Source organism: Eleginops maclovinus, chromosome 7 (assembly GCF_036324505.1).
Source record: "Eleginops maclovinus isolate JMC-PN-2008 ecotype Puerto Natales chromosome 7, JC_Emac_rtc_rv5, whole genome shotgun sequence".
Lineage (NCBI taxonomy): Eukaryota > Metazoa > Chordata > Actinopteri > Perciformes > Eleginopidae > Eleginops > Eleginops maclovinus.
The window spans coordinates 10,339,216-10,366,416 of NC_086355.1; the positions used below are offsets into that span (position 1 = coordinate 10,339,216).

At 38.9% G+C, this 27,201-nt stretch overlaps 1 protein-coding gene across 1 annotated transcript in view; it reads right to left on the reverse strand.

Annotated features, from left to right (window-relative positions):
• Positions 1–1,697: 1,697 nt before the first annotated feature.
• The window catches only part of hs6st3b (heparan sulfate 6-O-sulfotransferase 3b), a 56,682-nt gene continuing 31,178 nt past the window's right edge, over positions 1,698–27,201 (reverse strand). The window contains exon 2 of the mRNA XM_063888485.1: positions 1,698–7,221. Coding sequence (XP_063744555.1) covers positions 6,456–7,221 — 766 coding nt within the window. The 3' untranslated portion in view covers positions 1,698–6,455. The remainder of the gene's footprint in view (positions 7,222–27,201) is intronic.

Below are 27,201 nucleotides of genomic sequence, written 5' to 3' on the forward strand. Positions count from 1 at the left end.
CATAATGACAGTCTATTCTACTAACTGAAGATGTGGCATCAATTGCCACAGGGAAAGGTCACCATTGCTCCCTTTGAGGAAAATGCCACTGTCAAAGTGAGTCATATAACAAAGAGAATTCAGCAATACTGGCTTTTATTTATCTTTTGACCTTAACCAGGTTTGTTGTGCTCATAATGATTTACTTAAACTTCATTTAATATTGCATGTGACTGTGACAGTTGTCACATTAGGACTTATTTTTATTTAGATGCACATTCATAAAACTCAAGTTGAACTAAACTGTGCAATGTCTGTTAAAGTGTTGTTTTTTGACTCTCCTTTCTTTTAGATCATTTATATATTCATAAGTGTGTGTGACCAATTTTGAAACTGTAAATAGTTTGGTTGTTCTCTACACAATCCTGTCAGTAGCGCACATGAATGTGTTGAAAGCAACAGCACCATCTAGTGATTAAAAGGGCTGTAAACAAAGCAAAGCAGAAGCATTTTTTATGTTTAAATAGGGGAAAAGCTCATTTTGTTTGACATTCAATTAAATATATCATAAAGAAGACAGGGTGTTTCTTGAGTTTTCATATGAAAGGCATGTAGAACAAACATGGGACACAAAATAAGCAGCAATGCTATCGTTAAGCCTGTAGATGTCACTCTTCCCTTAAAAATATTTCTTTGACAAATCCAAATGCTTGTGCGGTGCATGGCTGGTTCAGAAACCTAATTCTGTGGGGTGAATGCATTTCAAGCTGTATCACAATCAGTGAAGTTGTGCAGTGTGGGTAAAAATATGAACTACATTTTAAAATGAGGATCAAATACTTTCAATATTGAGTTCTTACTTGTACTTGTCCCTGATCTGAATATATCCAATCTGGAGTTGTTCCCCCAAAACAGCACACCCTGGTTCATAAGCACAACCTACATGTGAATTTTTAAAATTTTAAAACAAATGGATGGATATAGATAGATGTTATGCTGCAAGCTTGGACAGTTTAACAACTTTTCGTTAGTGCATTAAAACATTTCATACAGTAAAACATTGAACAAAATACTGTCTCACAAGTCTTGGTGCCTTGCTGCAGTCACTGAATAAAATGCTGAGCCTGCCATCCACACTGCACAACCTGAAGAAGAGCAGTGTTTCTGTATGTTGATACAAATGTGAAGTGTGCCTTGGAAAATGCTAGGTAACTTCAATATGCTGTCAGCACTGAGGCACTTTGTTTTATAGGTGAAGGGATGTAAAGGTGTTTTTCTTGCACTTGTTAACACCATGCCCTTCTTTTCTGGGTACTATTTATCAAAGCATACCCTACTTTATTAATTCAAAGTTCGCTTTGCTTATATATAATTAATGTGTGATGTCTTCACTGTATCAGCACATACAACTTCTGAAAAAAACTCTCTGGTTTTACTATGTATAGGTATGTCTTCGAGTTAAATTATTTTTATTTTATTTTTATTGTATTCTATAAACTACTGACAACATTTATCTGTGTTGGTATTCAACAGACAATGGAATGGCTGCCATACATTGAAACATTACGAGTGGTCCCTCAATTTTTTCCGTAGTTATATAATCTTTATTTAAGAAGTGATCTGGCTTAAAGGACAAGTAAATGTCTGATACTTATTGAGATAAAACACACTTAATGCAAGAAAAAATATCAAGCCAATTACTATAAATGATTGGATGTGATAACTTTTAATTGGGTTTTATAAATGCAACTGTGAATATCACACTCTATACAGAGTATACATACACCTTAAGTTTACATTGAGATGTTTCACAACCAATTTCAAAAATCTGTTTTGGATAATATATATTCTTGCAAAACCTCAAGTAGTGTAGTTGTAAAATATAAAAAAAACACACCATAATGTCATGGCCATTCAATGCATTTATTCTGATATTATAAACAGAATTCACTCATTTTTTCAGGTCTGACAAAATGGCAGATTAAATATTACACGCCAAAGGGCTCTTAGACCGTTCATTTCATCACAAGACTTTTAACAAGTACATATAAATTCTTACACTAAGAAAGTTGTCTTCCATCATCACTGAGGTGTTGGTAATACTGGTATTTCCCATCAGGCAAAGCCGTTCTTTACCAACAGTTAAAACTATATAAATGAACAAATAAATGTAGATAAATCATCTTCTCAGTGTTGTGGCAGTACAAGTTCAATAATATAGCAGCATGTCACACTTTTATGAAAACGTCACTTAAATTTTGAGTGAAAATCCTTTATTTACACACTGGTTTAACAGATTTAGAGTTTTTTCTTTTCCCATTTGCAGATGGGTGGAAAGCCTTTTTAGGACATCATATTGTGAAAATATGTATTAAGATGTCACAGAAATAATAAGCCAAAAATCAAGCAGTGTACGGTTGTTTTATTTATAACCATTTTGCAGTTTAAATGTCTTATTCATCTTCTGTTTCCACAGGGAATAAGCAGCAGCTGACAGAAAAATAAAAGTAGAAACTGGCAACGGTGACTGAGAATTTAAAAGACTCTGACTCCTCCAAAATTGTTCATGAGTTTACGACTGACGTTTAGCCATTAAACGCCAGTGTTCTGTTTACATATGTTGTTGAATATGCTGTGGCATGGCATGTACAGTAAACGTCTTTAATGTATCCTAATGGATGAGATTACCGGGCAACAGCAACACTTTTTTTCTTCTATGTTCAACATTTTCAGCTCATTGAGGATGAATAAAAAATGTTGTATTTGTAATGTCCTTATGGCAGACAATTCTTTTTTTTTTTGCTGAACTTAAATTGTAGAATAATCTGTCTTTGGCAGGCTTTATTGAAGTTTTTAAACCTACATAACACCATTAAGATATTTTAGGTAGAAACCCTACATATGTAGCATCAGTACTATGGCTTACAGACAGAATAAAACACAATAAGTCACTTCCTGTTTGCCCTTCTTTTTGGATGATGAGAGGAGAGGTGGAGCAGCCTTGCTAACTGTAAATGAGAGATGTTTTTCTTGATGCCATTAGCAGAAACCCTAATGCAGTGATCACAATTTTTCTATTATTTTCACTGCATGGACATGAACTGTACGATGTTAATGCTGATAAAATAAAACAACGTTAGGTTGCCATTTTCCTCACTCAGACACTATTAAAATATTATGCGACAACTTGTTCGGCAGAGTCCACTCTGTCACACTGTGTTAAGATTAGGAGATAGGACCCTCTTTAAGTAATAAACAAAAATTATCTCAATTTGTGCTTAATGAACGGAGGAGTCACTCAGCAGTTACCGTCTCCAAGGCAACCCGTATCTGCAGGTGTTACAGCTGATTGAGATGTGGTACTTCTTCTTCTTCTTCTTCATTGATCTCTGTGGTGTCACAGTAGCTTTATTACACATAAACACAACAGATGCTATTTACATTTTGAACCTTTTCAGTTCCTTTCTTTGCTCTTTGTCTCTCAAGTGAATCTCTAGTGTTTAGGTGATCAGTCTGTATGCTGTATCGGAGGCTTTAAGGCAGCACAACACAGGTGTTAATGATAACGATAACAAAAAAACTAACATGATCGTAGACAAGATAACCATACACACTCACACAAACATGGGTATATAGCGCATTTACAGCATAGTTTTCTGAAAGTGTTTCATTAATAGCTGTACAGCACACGTACAGCTCCTGCAGTGCTCATGCCATCTGTCACTTGGGAACATTGTAATTCCTACAGCATGTTGGTTTATTAAAAGACATCTTCAAAATAAATGTTCTGCTGAAAATTACCAGTTAGAAAATAAATTCTCCCAGTTTAATGGGATTATCATTACTGCATATATGTTGTCTGTGGTTAAAGAAAAGCTTAGATACCTTTCAGATTCCTTTCTGATACTTATGATAAAACAAAAACAATGACAAAATGGGGACCCAAAACCTGAAGCTCAATGAAATTCAGCCATCATTTCTTAAAATATTTACAGCTGTGCTTTTCCGAGCGTTAACATCAAAAATGTCTTGATTGATAAAGGCCTATGTTGAAATACTCAAGTATAAGCAATAATAATAACTTAATTAGCCAATTACTGTGGTAAACAGGATCTTAGAAATCTGTATTTAAGTAGGAATTTGAAATCAGTGTAGATATCGAGTTGTTTTGATTATGTTTCATTGATGAACTTTGGACCAAACCACTACCATACAGTCTTGATGAAGCAGGAGTTTTTGTTTATAGTTTTGGTAAAGATACATCCTTTTCCCCCACCCTCGAACACTTTGATTCTTGTTTAGAACCCTCTTTATTAGTCACATACATGCACACAGCAGAGCACACACAGTGAAATTGGTCCTCTGCATTTAACCCATCCTAGGGGATTGGAGGTGTCCGGTGCCTTGCTCAAGGGCACCACAGCAGGGCCTAGGAGGTGAACTGGGACCTCTCCAAGTACCAGTCCACTTTCCATATTTCAAGTCTGTTCGGGGACTTGAATCGGCGACCCTACGGTTCCCAGTCCAAGCCCCTACTGACTGAGCCACTGCTGTTTATTAAGTCATAGATGTGGATGTTATATATCAGGATAGTTTAATTGTGTTTAATGTCATTGGATCATTGTTTATGTTTCACCTACATCTAATGTTGCACCGATTGTCACATAATCAAATGAATGTAGTGGAGTTTTGGACATAAAGTAGCACTGAGACACAAATATCTAAAATGAGCCTTTCTCAATAATTTGAACATTTATTTTTGTCACAAATCTATTTCACTGCTACAACACAAGCTTCATGAATTCAGTTATTAATTCAACACAGAATGATTTAATATTCAGAGCTGCAGCTCCACTTGAAACACTTGGCTGAGAGTTATCAATGTGCTATACACCTTGTTTTTGTTCTCTTCCACCCATCCACACTCTCACTGAAGTAAGTGCACCCATACAGACCCTTACAGCTCAAACCTGTATTAATTCACCACATTCAGTGAACAATCGGAATGAATCACTCAAACATGACAACAGTGATTCTCTAAACTGAAACAAACCTGTGCCAGCCGAGGTATTTCATATTAACGGCAATAAAAGAAGCAACATGAAGAATGACTGTTAAAATATCAGCAGCCGTACCACCTCAGTGTTGACATTTAGTGAGCGTTTAATTTGACAAGCAGGGGTTTTGAGTGAATATGAGATGAGAGGCATAAAAAGCATCACTGAAGTCTATTTAAGCAGATAAAAACAAGCCCTCTTTTATTTTTCACATATTGGCTCGCTGATTGGATTGGAGGGACTGGAAACGATCGGGCAGAAGAAATGACAGACTCCCTGCTCTGAGGCTGGTGTTTGTGGGCTGGGGCTCTGCTGGCATTAAAGCGCTCTCGCTGCCCACAGTGCAGTTGCCGTCAGTTCTACAAACACGTAAAAGCAGCCAGTGTGACGGGGAGGGGCGTGAGAGCGGAATGCTGATCATCTCATTCACAGTCTGGCCACACACCAGCCACACTGACACATTTCATCACCTGTACTATATACCAACTTTTTATCTCTACCACCTACTTCTTGAATTATTCACTGAATACGCTCTTTTCTTTTCTCATGTAAAAAACCCAACATTTTCTAGCTAAGGTACGGGGACTAAAGTAATTCTGCTTAGCATGAGTCTTTGTGACTCTTTGTGTGATTTACATTGTTTTACAGCACATGTTATCTCTGGGTGGTAAAGTTAACAAGGTATTGCACTTGAGGAAATCAATATATATTGAACTGTAACCAAAATATAACAATTAGATATAGTCTTCTGTAATTTGGTTAAAAATATGGGTTTCGCATGCATACAACAAAGTCTTTAGAGAGGGTTTCATCGTCATTGAATAAAAATACAATGAATACATGGTGTTTTTAATCAACTTTGGCTCGCAGTACTGCATATCTTTTGGAAGTCACCCTCCCCAATTATCAGTACATTGTGGACATATGACATGCAACCATGACTTCTTCTACAACAACATATTTCAAAAGGAATATGTCTTTTACCAGGTGCAACAAATACTTCATGACACTCCTTAGTTTTGCTTTTGAATCTCCAAATGAAAAGCAATGCAATCTATGGCAACTTCTTTTGATTGTTTTTTTCTTCTTCTTTCACCTCAGTTTAACGTCTTATTCAACACATGATAAAAGAAATCAAGGCAAAAATTAAAATCTATAAACAGCATTTAAAGATTTAAGACACCAAAGGGCACTCCAAGGCAGAGCTGCTGTGAGACGCACAGACTTGGCAGTTTTCATAAAGAAACAGCAGAGCACTTGGATCACACTGAAGCTGAAAAACAGACAGATGCATGAGACAGATAATTGGTGAGACAAAGAGAGAGAAACACTGGATGTGTGAGAGAGAGTCTAAGCTTTAAATGCTTTAAAAGTATGTGAGGAATCTCTCTCCTGCTCCTCTCTTTTAAGACCACAGCCTCACCAACGGGCCACCTGGCTTGTGTAGTCCTCCGTGGTGGTGGGGAACTCATCAGTCCCTTTCTCTAACCCTCCTCCCCTTCTCCCATCTGCATTTCCTCCCCCTTTGTTTTTGGGTGGCCATGGCCTCCCTTGCTCTTTTTGCTCCCTCAGCCAACGCCTCTCTTCGCGCCTCTTCAAGCGCACCTCCTGGTGCTCTCTCTGGCGGGTGAATTGGAATCGCTGGAGGAACAGGTCCTTCGCATACTCGTACAACTGCACATCCAAATAGTTGAGCTCCTCGATGCGTCTGCGCACGGGCTCGCTCAGGTCCACGTTGGCGGCTCGCGTGCTGTTGATCTGCGTGAAAGCGGCGATGAAGCGCAGGCTGAACGTCCGCTCAAACATGTACTGGGTCTTGCGTTGAAACTCGGTCAGGCCGTAGAAAGCCATGTTCTTCAGGTTGCTCATGGCGCTGCTCAGAAGGATGTGGTTCCGCTGGCTCTCGTTCATAGAGGACAGGTTGTAGCAGCCCACCAGGCTCAGGTCAGCCAGCATGCGGACCTGTCGATTATTTGCCAGATTGGACGGGCAGTTCATGAACTCTGTCAGGGTGACCCCGGACCAGTCATCTCCGATGTAACAGTTGGGCAGCTCGTCCTGGGTGGGCGAGCGCCCGTCACACATATGGAGGGCCGTCTTCCACGTGGCTCCGCGCTGGACGTGCTTCCACTCGCTCAGGTAGCGGGAGACTGGGTCTCGCAGCATGGTGATGTAATAGAAGTTCCTGCAGCCAAAACAAACACAGTTAGAGAGCTGAATACATCATCATCATCATCATCATCATCATCATCATCACAGAGGGCTGCCCTGCATTGTGCTGACAGATGGTGACTTTTGTCTCTGTATGAAACTCCAAGGTTGAATGCTAACCAGCAAACTGAAAGTCTCACTAATTAGATTATTATCTTAGTTTATATTTGTGCCCTTGAAAATTGCATCAGAGGAAGGATTTTACAAATTTCTGTGAAAATCATTTCTGTTTCACAGATTTCTCCCACCTGCCAAAATGCAGAATAATTGGGAATCAAGACATAATGCTAATCCTTGGACACACAGAGAGTTAAACTGACCCAACTAAATCCCAAACATGTCACTGTTAAAAAATAATGAGGTTTCAGTTTTGCTGCCTAAAATGCATTGCACTTTTAACTAGGTATCCAACCATTCATTTGTCACCCAATCACAGCAGGACATTTTACAGGGGAAAACACATTCGGCTGGCATTTTGGTGGAGAAGAACTGTTAAATGAGAGCTATTCTTTTTCATACAAACTTCTCCCCTAGAGAGTGTATCTGTCCTCAATGCTTGCAAAAAGACAGCCACGGAACAAGGAAAACAAGGGAGGACGCTTAATATAGATTCATCAGTTTCCTGCAGTGTCAAAAGGACATTCAAAATGAGGCCTCTGATAAAGCTCTGTGTTGCAGGAAGCAAAATATACATGTTATACCATCACATTTGTGTATATATTACTAACAAAGCCAACATTTCAAATATGAATTCATGGTTACAGGTCATATTTGACTGTGAAGTTGATGTTTTGCTTTAGAGTGAGAGACTGCAAGCAGGAGGTTTGACTTGACCTTCAAACTAAGGTAGAAGACCTCCAAGGAGATCTACTCAGCTGAACCACTGGTATGTCAAAACTCACTCTGATGGAAAACAAAGATTGGACAGGTGTTGTCCAGGTAAGCCACTCCTAAGGTGATGTCCTTTGAGTGCTATATGAATATTTAATGATGCAACCCCCTCCCCAGAGACAGTCACGGCAGATAAAGTGGAGTGCGGCGCTGAGATTTCCCACTGACTCCAAAGCTGCTCTCGGTCCTGCTGCACTTCTTTCAACACAGCAAACATCCGCACAGTCTCATAAAGAGACACACAAAAACACACAAACAGCCTCCTGTGCTTACACTCTCTTGTCCTTCAGGGTTGGCTTCACACAGGAATAGTTTGCTCTTACTTTTCACAGGTTGTTTAAAGGAGAATATACTTTTTGTTTAGACCCTTTTATTTGTTTTTAACAACTACCACTTTTGACCTTACCAGTTCTTATAAACCAGCTTTAATACTGACATAACATCACGGTCATAATCAGAGTCTGAGTCTGATTTACAGATAAGTGAAACGAGCGGCTGTGTTGGGAGTCTATTCTAGAGATGAGAAAATGTAATCTATTTGATGATTTAATTGTCAACCTTTTGATAATGGATTTAGAGAGATTCCCTGGCACGCTTCTGCAATATGCGGATTTGCTGCTTGTTTTTCTGCTTCTGTAAAATTAATTTCTCTGGGTGTTAAACTGTTGGTCAGGCAAAAAAAGACTTGATTAGTAATAAAAAAAACTAATTAGCTAATAAAATTAACTGATAATGAAAACAGTTGTTTGATGCAGCCCTAGCCAGTACCAGAGATCACGCTGTGGTTGCTGTAAATTGCAAAGTGTGAACCTACTCTCACACTAATAAAACCTGTTTAATATATCCTGAAGTTAATTAGTTTGACAACAAAGTTTAAAGTAACATTGTTGATGATGATGAGGATATGGAAACTTTCTTCCAAACCAGGCAAAACGGGTTCAATTCCCAACAATCCTGTATGTTTAGATTCAAGTTTGCGAACAGCTCCCATACAGTAAGTCGGGAAAGACACTGTGATTACAGGCCTGGTGGCAGCAGCTGTATCCTGGCACTTGCTCCTGCTGCTGGCTTCAGATACACCCTCATTAGACTATCTCTGAGACATAAACACATGCAGCAAGTGTTGTTTGAGTGCTCTCGACAGCCCAAAGGTCAGTGGTGTGCACCATCAGTGTCAAAAAGCATCAGGATCAGCAGGGCTGCAGAGCTGTCTTGTGGAGGCTTTCGTTGAGTGATACAGATGGCTGTCTTGGGGGGGTGGATGGGGGGGATCAGGCTTGTCTTACCTCTGGCCTCTGTTGACATCAGTACCACTCCTACAGTTAAAGCTCACTCCCCATCAAAATCACAATGAAAACTTTATACTGTGATGCTGATGGCACAAATGCATTGCAGAAATCTTAGAAAGCAGTTTGGATAAGATGACTAAATGATATGCTGTCTCAACACTGAGATAGAGAACACGAAAAGACGAAGCATGTTTTGTAAAGTTTTCCTCCAGGTTTTTAGTATAAAGTCTTTTACCAGTCGCTAAATGTTGAGTTCATCTGTAAAACAAAGAATAAAGAGCCATATTTAAGACTTGACAAACAGACTCCCTTTGGATGGTTTGGACAAACATCACATAAAAAACTGGAGTATCTGAGATCCTCCTTCTCCTTTTAAAAACACCATAACCAGATGTGTGATGTGTCAACACCAACACAATGGTTTATATGTAACATGTCATGTGCATCAGTGATGCAGCGTTGGTGCATAGTGCTTGGAGCATACAAACCCCAAAACAACCCACTGTTGTTGAGTGACAGGAACACCAAACCTGCATCGTGTGGACGGACAAAATCTGTCTTTAGCTTTTGGAGTCGTTTGTGACCATTACAGTATTGGGAGGTGTTGGACACATTTCCATATTTCGAATGTTAGGAGGGGCTACAACCCCCTCCAGGTCCCCCACGGCGATGGAGTAAAGAACCCTGTTGAACTCTAGTTAATCGTGGATCAATAATGGAGAGGTGGCATATCGCAACCCATTCCACCCCAGAATACTCATCTCTAAAGCAGCAGCAACAGCAGCCAGACTTCTGCGCTGCACAAAGTAAATAGGGGCCATTGAGCAGAGATCGAAGAGGAATTCAAAAGTGTGGCTAAAAATGGAAACTAAAGCAAGGAATGATGAGGGGAGGAGAGGACCGAGCTGCTACAGACTACAGCTGCTAAACCTGAAGACTGAAGCTTGGTGTAATTTCAATTTGCAATGAAGCTATGTTTGAGTAATACATCTGAAAAACTGTTTGGACATACATATGATATTCGATTAAAACACCACATTTTGAGCTATAAGCTCTTTTTTCACAACTGATTTAAGGGCTACTGTATGCATAAGGGAAACAACAGAATCTAATAGGTTTAATACTACTTGGAAATGGGTTTTTAGTTTATTCACACTGTAAAACCGACAAAAAATATAGAGCATGCATACTAAAAAACACATATGTTTGAATGTGTTATAGATGGACTATATTCTCCCAAAAGCAATGCAAAAAAAGAGGAACTCATTACAGCTGGAAAGCATCAATACTAATTGTGAGTGGTAATGAGACGGTTCCCGTAACACCTTAGAAAACAAAAGTGAATCATTGAACAAAAAAAACATGTTTTGTGTCTTGGATTTAACTGGCAACATTAATTGCCTGTGCTTTAACAGCTCTAAAACTATTATTGTAGTAGCAGTAACATTGAAGTTGAGTACAATTAAATATACAATTAGTATCTAATTTACTACGGAATTTGGACACAGGGTCAACAGCCTAGTTGACATGCAATCAAAACAGTGTTTTGATGTCAGCATGCTAACATCATAATGCTGATGTTTAGCAGGTATGATTAGCTTGGGGACCATGAAAGAATGACATTTTCCTCCATAACGTCACGCCACTTACAGATAAATAACAAGCCAGCTCCCTGTGAATATCGTCACTCAAACAGCCCCTAAACCCACAAATGAACAGTTTTATCCTAACCCAATGTCAGAGCAAAAGACAACTAGCTTTTAATTGCCCGTTATTAGCTCCAATGACACAATTTCAGCCCACTGCTTCTCCCTGATTGCAGGCTGCTAAAAGAGACATTGTTTCAGTCTGATCCCATGCTGTTTGAAAGCAGATTAACTGAATTCACTTCTCGAAATGTGTGGGGTTGGGTATGATTGCAGGTGCTTGAGGGTGGGATAGACAAAAGGGAAAAGCAAAACAATATCTCTGTGAGCCGGGCAGAAAGTTGCAAAGTAAATAGAGAGAGCAGTAAATAAGTGAAGACAGACCATGTCCCCTGTACAACAGTAGATCTGACAGATGTTGGGATGTAGCCTGGTAGACACTCTATGTGTCAAAGTTTGAGGCAGCTGCCTTTGTAATGAATGAAACTTCTACCTGTTGCAATTTTCTAAATGTTCCCCTGGCCACATCCACCAGCTCTGACTTGGGGATTCCAAGACGCTCCCAGGCCAGCGAAGAGATAACCACACAACACTATGAACCAAATGTTATTTAAATTAATTATATTCCATACAATCAACATTAGGTATCCTTCCTAAAAAGGTATAATATGCTAGAGGTTGGGATGCATGTTTCTATGAGCAAATTGTACAGTCAGCCCTTGAGAATAGGGTATTGTGTAATTTTGCACCTCACTTGACTCCTGCCCTTTTCTCCACTCTGCTTCTCCTCCATGTCCTACATTAGTGTTAGACATTAGTGTTCCCTCCGGATCTATAACCTTTTCTTAAAGGTTGTCACATTAATCACGTTGCTGATTTCACTCGTCAATCTCCCTGTGTATCTGCTGGGTTTATCACTCACTATGCTGTGCGTCGTCTCTCCTCACTGCCCTCCACTTGAGGCACTGCATATAAAAACCCACCATCGCTCTCTTTCTTCACTCTTTGTTTTTAATGGCTGTTTCCAAGCATCTCCTCATTCAGGTAAATCATGGTGATGATGAAAGTTTATGAGAGAGGAAGGCAACATGGTGATGTCTGATTGTATCTCAACAAACAATTTCAAGCTGGTATAGTTTTGTATTTAAAATGTGAAATCGAAGTGTGGAACATATTGCAAGCTGCTCCTGAGGAAATCAGTTATTTTATTAAAAAACATGATGACAAACAGGGCTACTGAGTGCACAGTTTGTGGAATGTTATGAACGCTGTCTCCAAGAAAATATGTATATTAAACTAATTTCCAACAGGAAGGGTTGATCAAAATTGCCATTAACATGAAAAACAAAATGAGAACATATAAATGTATCTTGCAAGTTGCAAAAATGTTCATGTTTACTGCCGAGATATTTGCACACTTTTCCCATTTATAGTGACTCGAACACTATACAGAACTTTTAAAATATGTTTACAGTTGAGGGACTTAAAGCACTTGGGTATGGTAAAGGGGGAAATTGAGGTCTGGTTTAGCGTAGAATAATTCTCAATTTCAATCATGAAACACAATGTTGTTCATTAATATTTAAAGGAATAGTTGATTAAAAAGACTATAAAAATGATCTATAATACTCACATCTTTATTCACCAGAAAAGGAAATATAATATATAACAAAATGCTTTGTTTACCAATAGATTAGCAACAATATTTGTGTTGAGCTTTCCATGAGCTCACAAATAGACACAGGGATAACGGCTTTTTGGGGGGGGGTTTAAAAAACTGTTTTTGCTCAAATAGAAATCAATTTGATTTCCTTTCTTCTTTTTTTTACTTATTCATATTCAATAGAAAGTTTAGACTTGGATTTAGACATTAACCATAGTGTATTTTTATAGTACATCATTTTTAAACTCCTTTATTTTAAGCAATGATGTTTCTTAACCTTAAACAATGTGTTTGGTTGCTTGATCTCGACCACCATCATGCAAATGTAATTGACACATTTTTTTTTTAGGTGAACAAACAACAGGCAATGGTGAAGGTAACAACAAGCATACTTCTGAAGACTACAATATAAATGTAATTTATTGGAGACTGGGTTGAACATTAAACACATAAAATATTGACAGCGGACAGTGTCTGGTTGTGTTGCCCTACAGCCCTCAAACATGATCTGAGCGCTACAAGGGATCAGAGCCGGTTGTCAGCAGCACTGCACAGGAATAGGTGTTTGCCAATGGCACTGCCCTCAGCTAAAATACCTCTTAGCTCTCAGTGAAATGGCTCCCAAGTTTCCCTCTAACCATCACACAATACAAGAAGCTGTACTCAAATAAACATAAGGATGTACACTATGAGTGATCATCATTCAAGTAGAGGCTTCAAACTCAAAGGTAAGATAAAATACAGCATAATATTGTGACCTGTTCAGCTGATCTTACAAGAGCATACCCAATACTTAGTTGGGCCTATTTTAGCAAATCCTAAGGACTCTTACAAAGTGTTTTTTTTCTGCCAAGATTCATTGTTTTCATGTGAAGCAGGGCCCTATTGGTACACCCACCTGGAGGGCAAAACAAAGCTGCCTTTGACTGCCCGCTAACAACAGCTCAGCTTTACCATGATGTTAGCCAAAGATAATTATTGTTTAATTGGATGCAAAAAGGACAGAGTAGACAAGCCTGGCTGTGTTCCTTAAAAAATACTGTATCAGAGCTAAAACCAAGAGAGGAGGAGATTTTGAATTTTAGCATTTATAAATGCAGCTACCCCTGGCAAGCACTCTTCTTCTTAACCTGCCATAAAAGTCAAATTATACCAATCGCTCCTAACCCTTCTCCACAGTAACCTAGGCTGTCAATATGGAGTCAACTGTACGGTTATGCAATGTGGACGGTGAAAAAAGTGGAAATTAACTCAACTCTGTGTCACAAGATGTTGTTTCATCACTGTCCTGTCACTACTGCCCCTAAAAAGGCTAACAGCACTATCTGACAAGAGCCATGACACCGTAACTGACCACCCTGCTAGCAACGTAGCATAGCTAATTAACACTCAAGTTCACTTTGAAAATGAAGAATTTCTTCACCTTTATCTTCCAAACAACACCATTATTGACATATCAAGATCAAAAGTTAAGATTTTCAGTACCTAAAGGGGATGGATTATCCAGAAGATGTAAACATCGCCACAGTACAGCTATGGCTGGCACTAAGCTTTTTCTAATGATAGAAATACCGTCTACACGTGCCTAACCACCGTTCTTTGCAGTAGTTAAGTTCTCAGTGCCAGCCGCCATGTTAAAAACTTGACGTAGTGTTACCATCAGAGTGGCCATAGCCTGAGGGAAGTCACAATCTCCTCCTATTCAGAACCAGCAGTGCAAAAAAATATCAACAGTCTGAACAACATGGTTACTTTTACCTTCAAATCAATAGTGTATGCCCACATCCATTTGTGTTTTTTACAATCTAATCCACTTGAACCAAAGGAAACAATCAGATCAAATCTCGCTAGAGGACGTTTCAATGTACAGCCTTCTAAGAAATAAAGAATATTCTTTAAAAGAGAAGTTTTGCTTAGCAGACGCTACAATCCTTATGATATTGGATTGTATTGACCAATTTATGCCCACTGTAGTGCCAAGGACAAAGGATCAGACTTAGTTCCTTATCTTTTTTCAATCACAGAATAACTTCACTTTAAAGGTCTTCTATTATGCTCTTTTGTGGTCTATGTTATAGGTCTCACATCAGAGGCGGCTGGCCCATAGGGGGCGCTGGGGCTCTGCCCCACCAGCTGTTGAGGGGAAAAAATATTTTTTGCATATTTTTTTTAAATCAATGTCAGTTTTACTTAATAGTGTGTGTGCCTACATGCAATTTAAATCATTTAAACAACATTTCCACCAACTAACACTCATTAAACAGTGAATTTCCACTGACGGACAGTGTAGGCTATCATTCTCTCATGGGGCGATCGGCAAAGTGCCCCTGACCGGCAGCTAAACAGCCAATCCGGTTATGGTTGCTAGGGGGAAATTATGAATAATTGGCCTATCAACGTCGCCAAATTTAACGCCGGTGGGGCGCTGGAAATTTAGCCCCAACTGCTACGTAAAATGCGTGAAGGTTTAGGATAGCTGTAGCTACATAAGGAGCCAGCGATAGTTTTTTTTCGTAGTGCGACTCCCAGACTCTGTCCTACGCTACGTGGGGAAAAAATACGCGCGACGACGAAGAGAGATGATGGCGATGTAATATGTAATAATATTATAGTATGTAATTGTAATATAGTTGTGGAGAATGCTTTGTTGTTTCTCTCAGGCTGTGACATGCAATGACAACTGTATGGCACTGATTCTGTTTTCTCCAAGTAAATGCATTTTTCCTTGAGAGAGGGTATTAAAATAATCTGTTTATGTAAAAAAATGTGATAATAACTTGGTTCTAAATTCTTTGTATATGTTACATTTTAATAGGAAAGTTCTGTTTCATTCTCTCTTCTCAACCCACACTCACTCATTCACTCACTCACTGTTGATTTGTATAGATTCAGCTGAAATCATACCCTTGTTGTTAATTTATCCCTTGATTGTATTGTATAGTATTTGATAGCATAAAGTCTTATATAGCTGTAAATTGTTACTTTTTCTGTGAAGCTGGAAACTGTGAAATTAAATTATTATTGTGGAACTGTAGTCATTTTCCGACTGTTCATTTGAATGCTTATGCTAGATTAGCCAGGGAAATCTGTTGGCACACTAGCCCCACCAAGATTTTTTTTCACCAGTCGCCACTGCGTCACAGCCTTCTGTCATAAAGTATGTGTATTGTCCATGTTATATATGATATATATTATTTAAATATATAGATATAGAGATATATCTAGAGATAGATAGAGAGATAGATATAGAGATATTTATTATATATGTATATTGGCCCTCTGTATAGTAATAAAGCACATCTGTATATTTGTTCATACTACATCTGTTTATACTATGCCTATTATTCCCACCTCTTTATACTGCCCTTATCTTTACATAATCACTCTTAACTGCATATACTGTACATACTCTATATATCGCACTTGTTTCTCTTTGCACTTCTATCTATCTATCTATAATGTTGTTTTTGTTGTTTTCATTTATGTAAATACACTCGTTTGATACCTTAGTACATGTATGCATGCTTTTTCAAAATGTTTATACATTTTGGAGTTATAGCCCCCCCTGGAGGAAACTCCACCAGCCGCCACTGTCTCACATATATAAAAAAACATGTCTCTGACGTGTTTTGCTCAAAATACCAAACAGATCATGCATTTTAGCATGTCCGCTATACCTCTATTTCAGACCCGTTTTCGAATGTGCTGATTCTGTGACTTTCCCTTTCATGCAAATGAGCTGCTGTTGGCCACGCCCCTTTGGAGCGCCTGCAGCTCTCTGTCTGTAGAGAGACGTTTCTAACAGAGAAACTCAGCTAAACGCTGCCGTGATAAAACGCCATATGATGTTCCAAACCACATCAAGCATTAATTCTGAAACAGTGTTTACCACTATAACAGTGACATTATATGTATTATATATACAACAACTCTAAGTCCCTCCTGCAGACATCCTGCACACAAACACAGAGCTGCACGAGGGGATTCAGCTCGCTACTGTATATTGCGGACGATAGGTTGGGACACGACAGGTGTCACGAGGGGGGGGGGGGGGGGGTTCAACGTAAAGCCAGCCCACATTTCTGGTATGATGTCATATGGGCAGCAAATCTGTATCAGCTCGTTTGTACCCCCGTTTTTAGAAATATGGGTAAAGAGGAAAAGAGACACTTTTCTGACACTTTGTGAGTCTCCGTACACACCGGGGACACATATTTATGTTTAAAATACAGCAAAAAGTGCTTTTTGTATAATAGGGGACCTTTAAAAAGAATTTACTAAACTACACAACAAAGAAATGATGAAGAGACATTAAATCGTGCCTCAAATTACTTAGATCTCTGCATCTAGTTTATTTAATGTGTGGTTGCCTAGTCATTCTTCCCTTCCTCATAATTTCCTTTCACTCCCTTTTCACTTACTCAGCATGCATTGCTGCAAGTTAATAGAAACCCCTTTACACCATGAGGCTTATAGTAGCAAATATGGCATGATTTAAATGGAAAGTACAAGTAATTATGAGTTCAGACAAAACTTGCCCTTGCAAATCGAACTTGGTTTCTATAGTTGTTATAGTGACATTGACAGAGGCGCCTGGGCTTCACTGAAATTACATCTGGAAGCAAAAAGAAAACAGTTTAGAATAGATGGATGTTTCTAATCTATTTAGGAGCTAATTATGACGGCCCGTTTAGTTTGAAAATGAAAGTATTTAATGCAGCCTTCTCCTGTTCTTATATGAATGTGAGGTTTGGCTAATTAGACAATCAAGATTAAGATAGACAGGAAACGGGGAGAGCGGCTGGGGTTGTCGTAGGCCTCGCCGCCTCCGTCCCCCTAAGTGCAGACGTTTCAATCGCTTCAGGGATGAAAGACAAAGACAACTTAAGAGTAAATTAAAAAACACAGATTTGTTGGAATCCAAAGTTTATCCTTGGCCTTAAAAATATCCAGCTCTTATTTTTTTCAATTGTTTATGCCTTTGTCAGAGTCTTCTACAGCAGATGGAGTTTTCTCAGTTGTCACAGATGTGGGTTAGTTGTGATCACATCATTGTGACTATTGAGCCATCTCCAGGATAACTGAAACCTATCCCACAGTGAAACCGGACCTCTGCATTCAACCCATCCTATGGGTGTGCAGTTATTGTACAGCACCCGGGGAGAAATTAGGGGCTCCAGTGCCTTGCTCAAGGCGGAGTGCCAAGTGCCAGTCCACACTCCTTACTGTGATCTGTACAGGGGCCAGCAACACTCCTGTTCCCAAGTTAGGTCCCTAGAGACTGAGCTTATGTCACCCCTAATCAAACTGATTAAATGCTGAGTGATTTGGATTTATGTCAAAATTATTTTGTCAGATGACAGAATATGGTTGCTCTTATAATATCTCTTTCTAATTTACCTCAAGATACTTGTAGCTACATTTATTTAGAAAGTGTTATGGGTAGAGAGAAGATTTAGGGAGTGCCAGTATTAAATAGCGGAGGTTCTCTGCTCTAACTGTCACAATCCTCGATGGATATGATATCTATCGCACCAAAGGAATCACCAGGCATCTCCGGCAGTGTGTAGTCATACCTGATCAAAATGATTCAGTGGTATGAGTATTTGTTGCAGTTGAACTGTTGCACTGAAGAAGTCAAACAGATAATTCTTGTAAGATTCTCAGTAATGACAATGTTGCTTGTTAGTAGATTTCTGCATGTTGTTCATTAGATTTTAAATATTTTCCTGCTGGGCTCCGACACATGGTCGTCAGTGTGATTCCTGATGCTGCAGCCCGTGGCCCCACAATGTGCCGAGGAACATTTACTCTACTTGACATTCATAGTCTGCAAGGCTTTCATTTGCACAAAAATCACTGCGTATGAAGGCAATTTAGCTCTCTCATTAAAAAGACATGAACGCCTCAGAACTTAATGGCATCTCGCAGTAAAAGAATGAGCCTTTAGAGTTTTGAGATTACGTTTTAAGATTGTCATGCGCATACAAGCGGCCGGGCTGGTATTGACTTTTGTCGCTGTTTGAATAAAAATGACCAACATTACAAGCATGCTGTCATTCAGCTTGTTATCTGTGAAGTTCTACAGAAGGTATTCAAGCTATATGGAAAAAACGAGTGTTTTGCATCAATAGCTTTTATTTTGTCTGCACAGACATGAATCAAAAGTGATTGGGATCCAAATCAACATCGACCAGCAAGTTGCGTTTTGTTATCTCGGCTTTTTATTATGAAAATCTATAACAGGAAGATAATGCATTGCAGTGAAAGCTTCGTGGGAATTTTCCCCCCGAACAGGCTGGTTTCACACGGTGTCACAAGCATTAACAAATGCATTTGATTCTAACTCGTCTTGATTAGTGCATCTTTTACCACTTAAGAGATGTTACAGTAAGTGCTATTTGCTTAACCTTGTGAAAAAACCCTGAGTGCTGCACCACACACCATGTGATAGGATGTTTAAAGAGAAATGACTTCTGTAGATAATGACTTCCTCCATCCCTGCGGTCTTTAATTTCAGCAGTCATGAACAGAGACAGGGATATTACCGACGGTAAGGTGATTGAGACTCCTGAAGATTCTCCTTTATCAGTTCACTTCATGAACTGTAACATTCCCAAAGCAAAACCATAAAGACAATCGAAATATGTTGTAATAACGGATTGTGGTGTGCTCTGAACAGCAATTTTTTTCAGTTCATACTTGTTTAATGTCTTTAGAGTGGGATTATGTGGCCAACCATTGCCCGAATCCTCTCCTCAGCATCCCTCTGGTGAGGAGATGTCCTTGGTTTGTGCGAGTGAGGGCGTTATTAAGCATGCAAGGTCTCTGCGGTGCATCTGTACATCTCTGCACTGTCCCGTTTCTCTTAGACAAGATGAGAATGAGACTGGAGACATGCATTATTTGCAACCGATATCATTCCTTAATGGTGTCTGTGCTCCTCCTGGCACCCCATAATGGACCGTTTTTGAGGTTCTCCGCATCTTGTTCGGCTTTTGATGGTGACGGAATGGGGACAGAAGGTGTCACCTGGGAAGTAACAAGAAGAACGATGGGACCTTTCATTTACTTCTCAGGGAGCTGGCATTGCTAGCACATGACATGATGTGCATAAATGTAGTGCTTGTACTGGGAGTGGCAGATAACAACAAGGGGAAAAATTGCCCTTTAAAAGGGAAACATTTCAGTCTTTCTTTCACACGACAGAACTGGGACAAAGGAAAAACATCACATATCTGAGGAGAGAATTAATAGCTCATTTTTTAAATAACTGTAATGGGTAACAGGTCTGAGTGAGTACTGCAACATGATAAGTAATGAGTTATATAAAGCTTTTTGTGGCTCCCCAGTACACTGTGCAGAGTCAAGTGACAGTCGGAGCTGGACACTTAAAGTTTGAAAATAAAATAAAAAAGAAGAGTTCGAAATCAGAACATCAGTTTTACAGATCCAGAGCCGCCGCCGCCGCCTCCTCATTAAGATTAAGATCATGATACACCTTTAATGCTCCCATGCTGACATTTGGGAGTTGCAGCAGCATGTGGTATACTATCACCATAGTATAAAAAGTTACATAGGCTATAATAAAGATGGAATACAATGAGAAACAAAACCACTAACTAAGCAGTACTGATAAAGTAAAAAAATGGTTTGATTAACAGCAGTCTGTGTAAACACTTTACACCAGGCTTTCATATGATATCTGCTTGAATTTGTGAACTACTGAGGCCCAGCTTTAAAGATTTTAAAACTATGTTTTCTGTAAAAAGTTCAATTTTGAGGGGGTTCTAATATTAAATTATTATAATAATTAAAAAATGTCATTTAAAGTAAAATACAGCCATGGATGGATTAAGAGCAAAGAGTCTCCAAGGCGCAAAGGACGAAATTAAAATAAGTGTTTTTCATTTTTCAGCTCTTTGTGGTCATTTTGCACCTCTGTACACCGTAGTCGTATGACTACACATAAATTAAACGTTGTGCTCCTGGGTCCTTGTACTTGTTAACTCTGTTTAGAAATCCATCCATGATACTAACTAGCCAAACACTTCTTGCTTTCAGACACTTACCTAATTGTAAGTGGTTGAGATACCTTGTATTTGAAGTAGGCCCCAAGTTTAAAGAAGAGAGAGGAATGTGATGTATAAAATAAGAATGTGCATTACTATTCAATTACATTTCTACCCCTTTGGGATTCCCTTAAGCTAAGACAACAAAGAAGCACCTCAGCAGTTAAATCTCCCTGAGCTGAAACACAGGAAACCACTTATGTCAGGATGTCAGCAATGGTAAACAGAACCATGAACTGCCTTAACACAGAGAGTGTGGAGTGAAGTCTAAGGTAAGAGAGACTGCATTGTCTGAATAAAATGTCATTGGATGTGACTCCGTTCAGATATGAAATACACCGGGTCATAGAAGGCTTTATGCTCTTTCTGATGTTCGTGCACCCTGCAGTCTGACACAAAGATCCGACTCAAAAACACAAAATGTTACTTTGCCGTGATTGGCAAAGACCTAAATGACAAGCCCTATGCTTTGGGAAGGATAAATGTAGCTCTAGAAAAACCAGCTGAGGATGCTGCTACGGGATGTCCCCATCTTCACAAAGAATCAAAACAACTGTGTATCGTTAATGAGATCTGTCATCTCATTTCAGCTCCTGGCATGGCACCTACTTGACCTCCTTTGCTTCTCAGACGGCAGAGAACAAAGATTTAAGTGGCACTTAAGCGGTGTTGATACAACTCCAGAACTGTGAAGCAATCATAATACATCTCATATTCCACTTTCTAATGATACGCTATAGTCAAAATGCAGAAATGTAACTCTATTTTACTGCACCTTCAACGGGGCTGTTAGAATACAAGTGTCTCTACAGGGGAAATGACTGTACAATAACTGGAGAATAAGTATAGGTTGGACAGGAAATCTAAATGTCCCGTTACATCGGTAAGCGACTCCCTCCTGTCGTAAATTGCTTTTCTGTAATTTGAGACCAATTAGACATTGTAATATGACAGCACAGCTTCAATTACCGTGATACTGAAGATATTCATGTCTAATTATGCCCTCCTTTTAATCTTTCTCCTTCAAAGATCTCTCGAAGAGACAGCGGAGGAGGAGACAAGGCGTGTACTCGCATGGTTTTTTGAATTAATAATACAGCCAAAGGGGAGACGCAGGAACACAGGCAGGCAGAGGAAACCACAGTACATGTCACATCTCATAACACAGAGCGGGAGACACTGAGAGCTCTCCATGCTGCCATGAGACTCTTACGTCGCTGCGATCATTTCACACGCACAGCTCCAGCTTTCAGCCTCTCAGTCCACACTTTTGATGTCCCAAACATTTAATTTAAATTCAGCAGTAATGTTTTTTTTTTCATCATTAGGAAATGTAATCATCATCATCATCATCATCATCATCATCATCATCATCATCATCATCATCGTTTTCATCATTTTTGGAGCAATTAAATAAAATGTTGAGGTAGGTAGATCCAGACGAAGAAATAATGAATATAATTCATTAAGAACAATTGAGCTGGTATTGATTTTATGACCATATTATTTTACCTGAAGAGACTGGATGGTCTGCTTGTTTTGAACTGCATAAGAGCTTATGACCTCTGAGAGAGACTGTAATACAACTAACACATACTGTATGTTCATGCTATTCTCACAAATACCATAATGCTATGATCAATATAAAATGTTTTTACAACAATTGCTTGAATGGGTTTCTTTCAGATTATAAAGTGGCTGTAATCATGACACATAAACAATTAAATGTCCTCTTAATGCACATTTCTAACAGAAGGACTCCACTGGCAATTTAGCTGTCGGCCATGTTGAGAAAATTGAAGGTAAATTGATATTTAAATATTTCCTATCACCAAAGAGGCTTCATATTGAATTGACTTTTGTTGATGTGTCAATGTACTGTATTGGCATATCACACTTAGTTGGATCCTAGAAATAAACATGCTGATTTTTGGTTTTTTAACAGTTTTATTGTCCTAAGGATTTGGTCTCCCCGCACATCCAGCCAGGTGTGGTTTGAGGTTTCACAGTTAGATGAAGTGACTGCCTCTTAAATATTAGTGTAGCTCGAGAGACATACAGTACAGTATGTAGATGAGGCCGATTATCTCACTTTCTGAAGCTCATTTTAGTCTCTTCTTCGCACAGAGGATCAAGCCAGTGGCACTGGAGAGGTTTTAACCGTGCTTATAATCCTGCCCTGCTGGGAGAATTCAAGTGTGTGTGTGTGTGTGTGTGTGTGTGTGTGTGTGTGTGTGTGTGTGTGTGTGTGTGTGTGTGTGTGTGTGTGTGTGTGTGTGTGTGTGTGTGTGTGTGTGTGTGTGTGTGTGAATAAAAAAGGAAGGTTCTAAGACAAAATGAAAGGAAATCGTAGATAAGGTGAAGATGGAGTAAACACTGAAGGTGCTGTTGTTCAAAATATGTTGATTTATGAATAAATCAAACCCCCGGGAACAAATAAAATATATTATTTTGAGAATGAGTTAACAAATTAAGTCCTTATCAAGTATAAATGCCTAACGTTCTTGTTTTATAGATATAATTAAATATGGGGAAGAGTAGAATTCATTGCCTCAGCAATCTTAGATTAATCTTGTTTTCAATGGATGTCACTTGATAGGCCTTTATAATAATACCCAAAACCCAACAAGAAAATACCTAGAAACAGAACTAAACTTTAAAAAATGAGCATCATTTCTTTGCAATGTCACTGTGGGTCTTAGACTTTCAAGTTAAGTCTAAACATGCAATATGAAGACATCACCATAGGTTTCTGGAATATCGTGATTGACATTTTTCTGCATTTTCGACCCTCCCCCATTAATAATTTATAAGAAGAATATATGGATACAAGAATAGGATCACAGACACTCTGGCTGCTGTCTTCGGCAAACGTTGAGCTACTTATTACTCTAATGAGAACTGAGTTTGGGCTGCATACCCACAACTGTCTCTCTACAATTCTGAAAGACTCTCAGGATTTTGGCTCATGGTTAAAATCTTGTTTTGCTTTCATGACTAATATAATAACGGAGGAGTAAATTATTCACAAGCGATCTCTGCTTTCATGTTTAAGGAACTATAGCTATGATCAAATAGTGATGGTTTCTGTCAGCCAACTCTGTAAAAGCCTTTTATCTTTCCTACGAAGAATTATCAAAGGACTCATGTAAACACAGTTGTTCTATATACAGTCTTTTTGTGACATGAAAACTGGAGAAAGTTACCAGACGGGTTTAACTATGAGCTGTAAGTGCAGATGATATGAGTATGAGTCCGCCTCTCACCTCCTATGAAGGTACAATTCAAGAGGAGATACTATGCTCATTTTCAGGTTGATATTTGTAGTGCTGTGACATGTTTCCATGCTTTAATGTTCAAAAAGCTCTTTATTTTTTCTCATAGTGCCTTTGCTACAACACCTCTTCTCACCCTCTATCTGAAACCAGACCCCAGTCTGCTCTGATTGGTTAGCTGGCTGCTCTGTTGTGATTTGTCAAACATTTAGAGATGTCCCGCCCCTTAGCCAATCAAGTAAAGTGTGTTTAACACACATATTGCTAACATACTAAGATGACACAAAGCAAAATTATTAAAATTGTGCTCAAACTATTCAAAAATAAAATATTCTAAGAAGTTTATGTGTTGCCAATCAATCATCACACATTTCTAATTTAATTAGGATTTATTATTGGTAAGTCTCTTCTCAAACTTTTCCTATTCTCTGGAGATTAAAAAGCTAACAACTTCTCTGAAAAATCAACACCAGGAATTAATTAAATGAGTGTTTCAGTGACACAAAATCTACAAAAGCTTGGTTTTGGCATTGAGCCCAGCTGCCCCTCTTGAGTTCTTTCTGGCACTGAGTGAGCAGGATGTGCAAGCTGAAACTCCCAGTCTGTGCAGAGCAGCAACCTTCGGCCTGTATTTACCGACAACAGACAGAAAACTCCTCCTCAGTCCATAAGATCAGCAGACAGCTATTTGGATCTGAGATAGACAACTGGCAGGGTCGGAGATCAAGGTTGTGGCATTGTGTGTGTGTCTGTCTGCCAGTTGCTGTTTCTCTTGAAAATAGGTTTATTTTTTGGTTGGAAATAAGTAATTTCAATCATTATACTCAGTATATTCACGTCATCAGCAGAAGGGGTTAAAGCAGCTCCATGTGTGACTGGCTCAAATTGAAATAAGAAGCAGGAAACAGTTTTATTGACTATCCGATCATTTCAATATGTAAAGCACTGAATGAATGGAATAGCTGAGCACGTCAAGTGGAAATAACTGTCTGTTATCTTATGAAATATTCAACAGGTTTATTTCATTGAGGTCCAAGGAAGGGTTTTTCAATATGGCCTTTGACTTGTGTAAAATCCCTGCGTCAACATAATTCCCAGAGAAAAACAGCTCTTTAGTGGCGCAGTGAAAGTACTGTTTGGACTATTCCTCTGGTAGGTGATTTGTTCATTATTAAATGATGCTGGTTAAGACCGACAATGCTGATCTTCTCTGGTTCTACCACATTAGGCAATTATTTATACAGGTGCTGATGTGTGGTGTCAGACCGAGGGCCGTGCACTCTCAACGCTCCACTGACTCCATCAGCCAAAAAACCCAGAGCTGCAGCGGTCCATAGCCCCTCACCAGATCCCCACCCATCCTACTGTCAAGCACTAACAGCTCACAGGTAAAGTAATGCTCCACTTGTTAAGGTTTCACTTTTCTTTGTTACACGGGAAACGTCAATTATGATCGCTTTTCTTTTAAAGCAACTATGACTCGTGAGTGACCTGCATTACGGTAAATGCTAGCCCACACCAAAACGTAATTAATTGGAAGTTATGACATTTTTACTACGTCATTCAGTCATGTCCATTAATTGTAATAATTGAAATGATTATCATGTCAGAATGAAAAGTTTCCAATACTTTGATATATAACCTGTGAATCGAATCAAATTCCCATCAGCTTCAGAGCTACCTTGATACAGTGCTAATTCGCAAATTTAGCATGTTTATACACTGACTTAAGACGCTGAATATTAACATCAGCCTGTTAGAAACCGTTCACAACACAATTCTATACAACTGTATATCATTAAAGGGCACAACAGCACATGTTGTTAAAAAATGCCTGCAATTCTTTCAAAAACAAACCCTTGAGTTAGGTTGGTTTCAACATTGCTACAGAACAGTTTATCAATAAATCTCTGTTTGCACTCATCTGACCCAGGTCACAAAGGGTTAACCAGACAGAAGTGTCTTTGCCGATCTTTACACAGAGGTTTCTACACACAGCTGCTCGATGAATCAAAATTATTTGTATGGTTTATCTGTGCCTGTGCGTGCCGCTGTAAATTGGGGTCATTTTCATACTGACCAATTCCGTCATTTTGAAAGCAAAGTCCAAAGAGTTTCAGAAGACATCGGGAAAAACTACGTCTTTTTCAAGCACACAAACAAAGGTAAAGTTAAGGCTGCTTGGGCAAAGTGGAATCTCTTTCCGCAGCATTAAACCAAGATTAAAGCCTTTTCACAAACTTGGTGATGTAGTTTTGCTGCAATAGCTTTGTAGTCATAAACAATAATTTGGCCTGCAGACATTTCTGTAACTTGAGTTGTGTCTCCTGCAGTGCTGCTTGTTTCATTTATAGTGGGGAAAAAATAATAATGCAGCTTCAAAGACTTAAAACTGCTCTTAAATAAATACAGTAGGTATTAGCTGCATTAGTTCTCAGTAATCTGTAATTTGCACAACCTGCTTATATTCAAGCATTTGGAACTACAGTATATTTAGCCTTTTGTGGTGGTGTTGGTTATGAACTATTATTGTCTTAATAAACATGGTCATAATAATCAGTGTATGGGCAAGGTCACACATGCACATAATTAACATTGGCCTGCCGCTGATTTCCATTCTTTGTGACAGAAGGGGTGAAAAAGCATTTGCCTCCAGTTGCTAAGCTACTTTGATGAACCTTCAGATTGAATACACTGTTTGTTTTTTTACACTGAAACAAGTAACATCATGTTTTGGAGGGACAAAATGTGCTTTTAATCCTTTGTGTAAAGTTTTGAGGGTATTATAACCACCAAGGTTGATTTTGTCACATTGCCTGACAACTGAAGATGGTATTTTCATGATGAAATTAAAAATGCCAGCGATCCCTCTCCTTTTGTAAATGGAATTGTATTGATTGTAAGAAAAGTGTTAGCAAGGCTTTAAATGGTTTCACGATCTGTTCCTCTGCCTCACAGCTTTTTCAAGACTCTGCAATTGTGAAATGAAGCCTCTGAAATCAATATGTGCCACAGTCAATTTTTACTCATTATCATCAAGATCCCGGCTATTATTTGGAGTCAATACCTGTAAAACACCTTCATCAACAAATACAAGAGTAGCACATTCAAGCTCTGT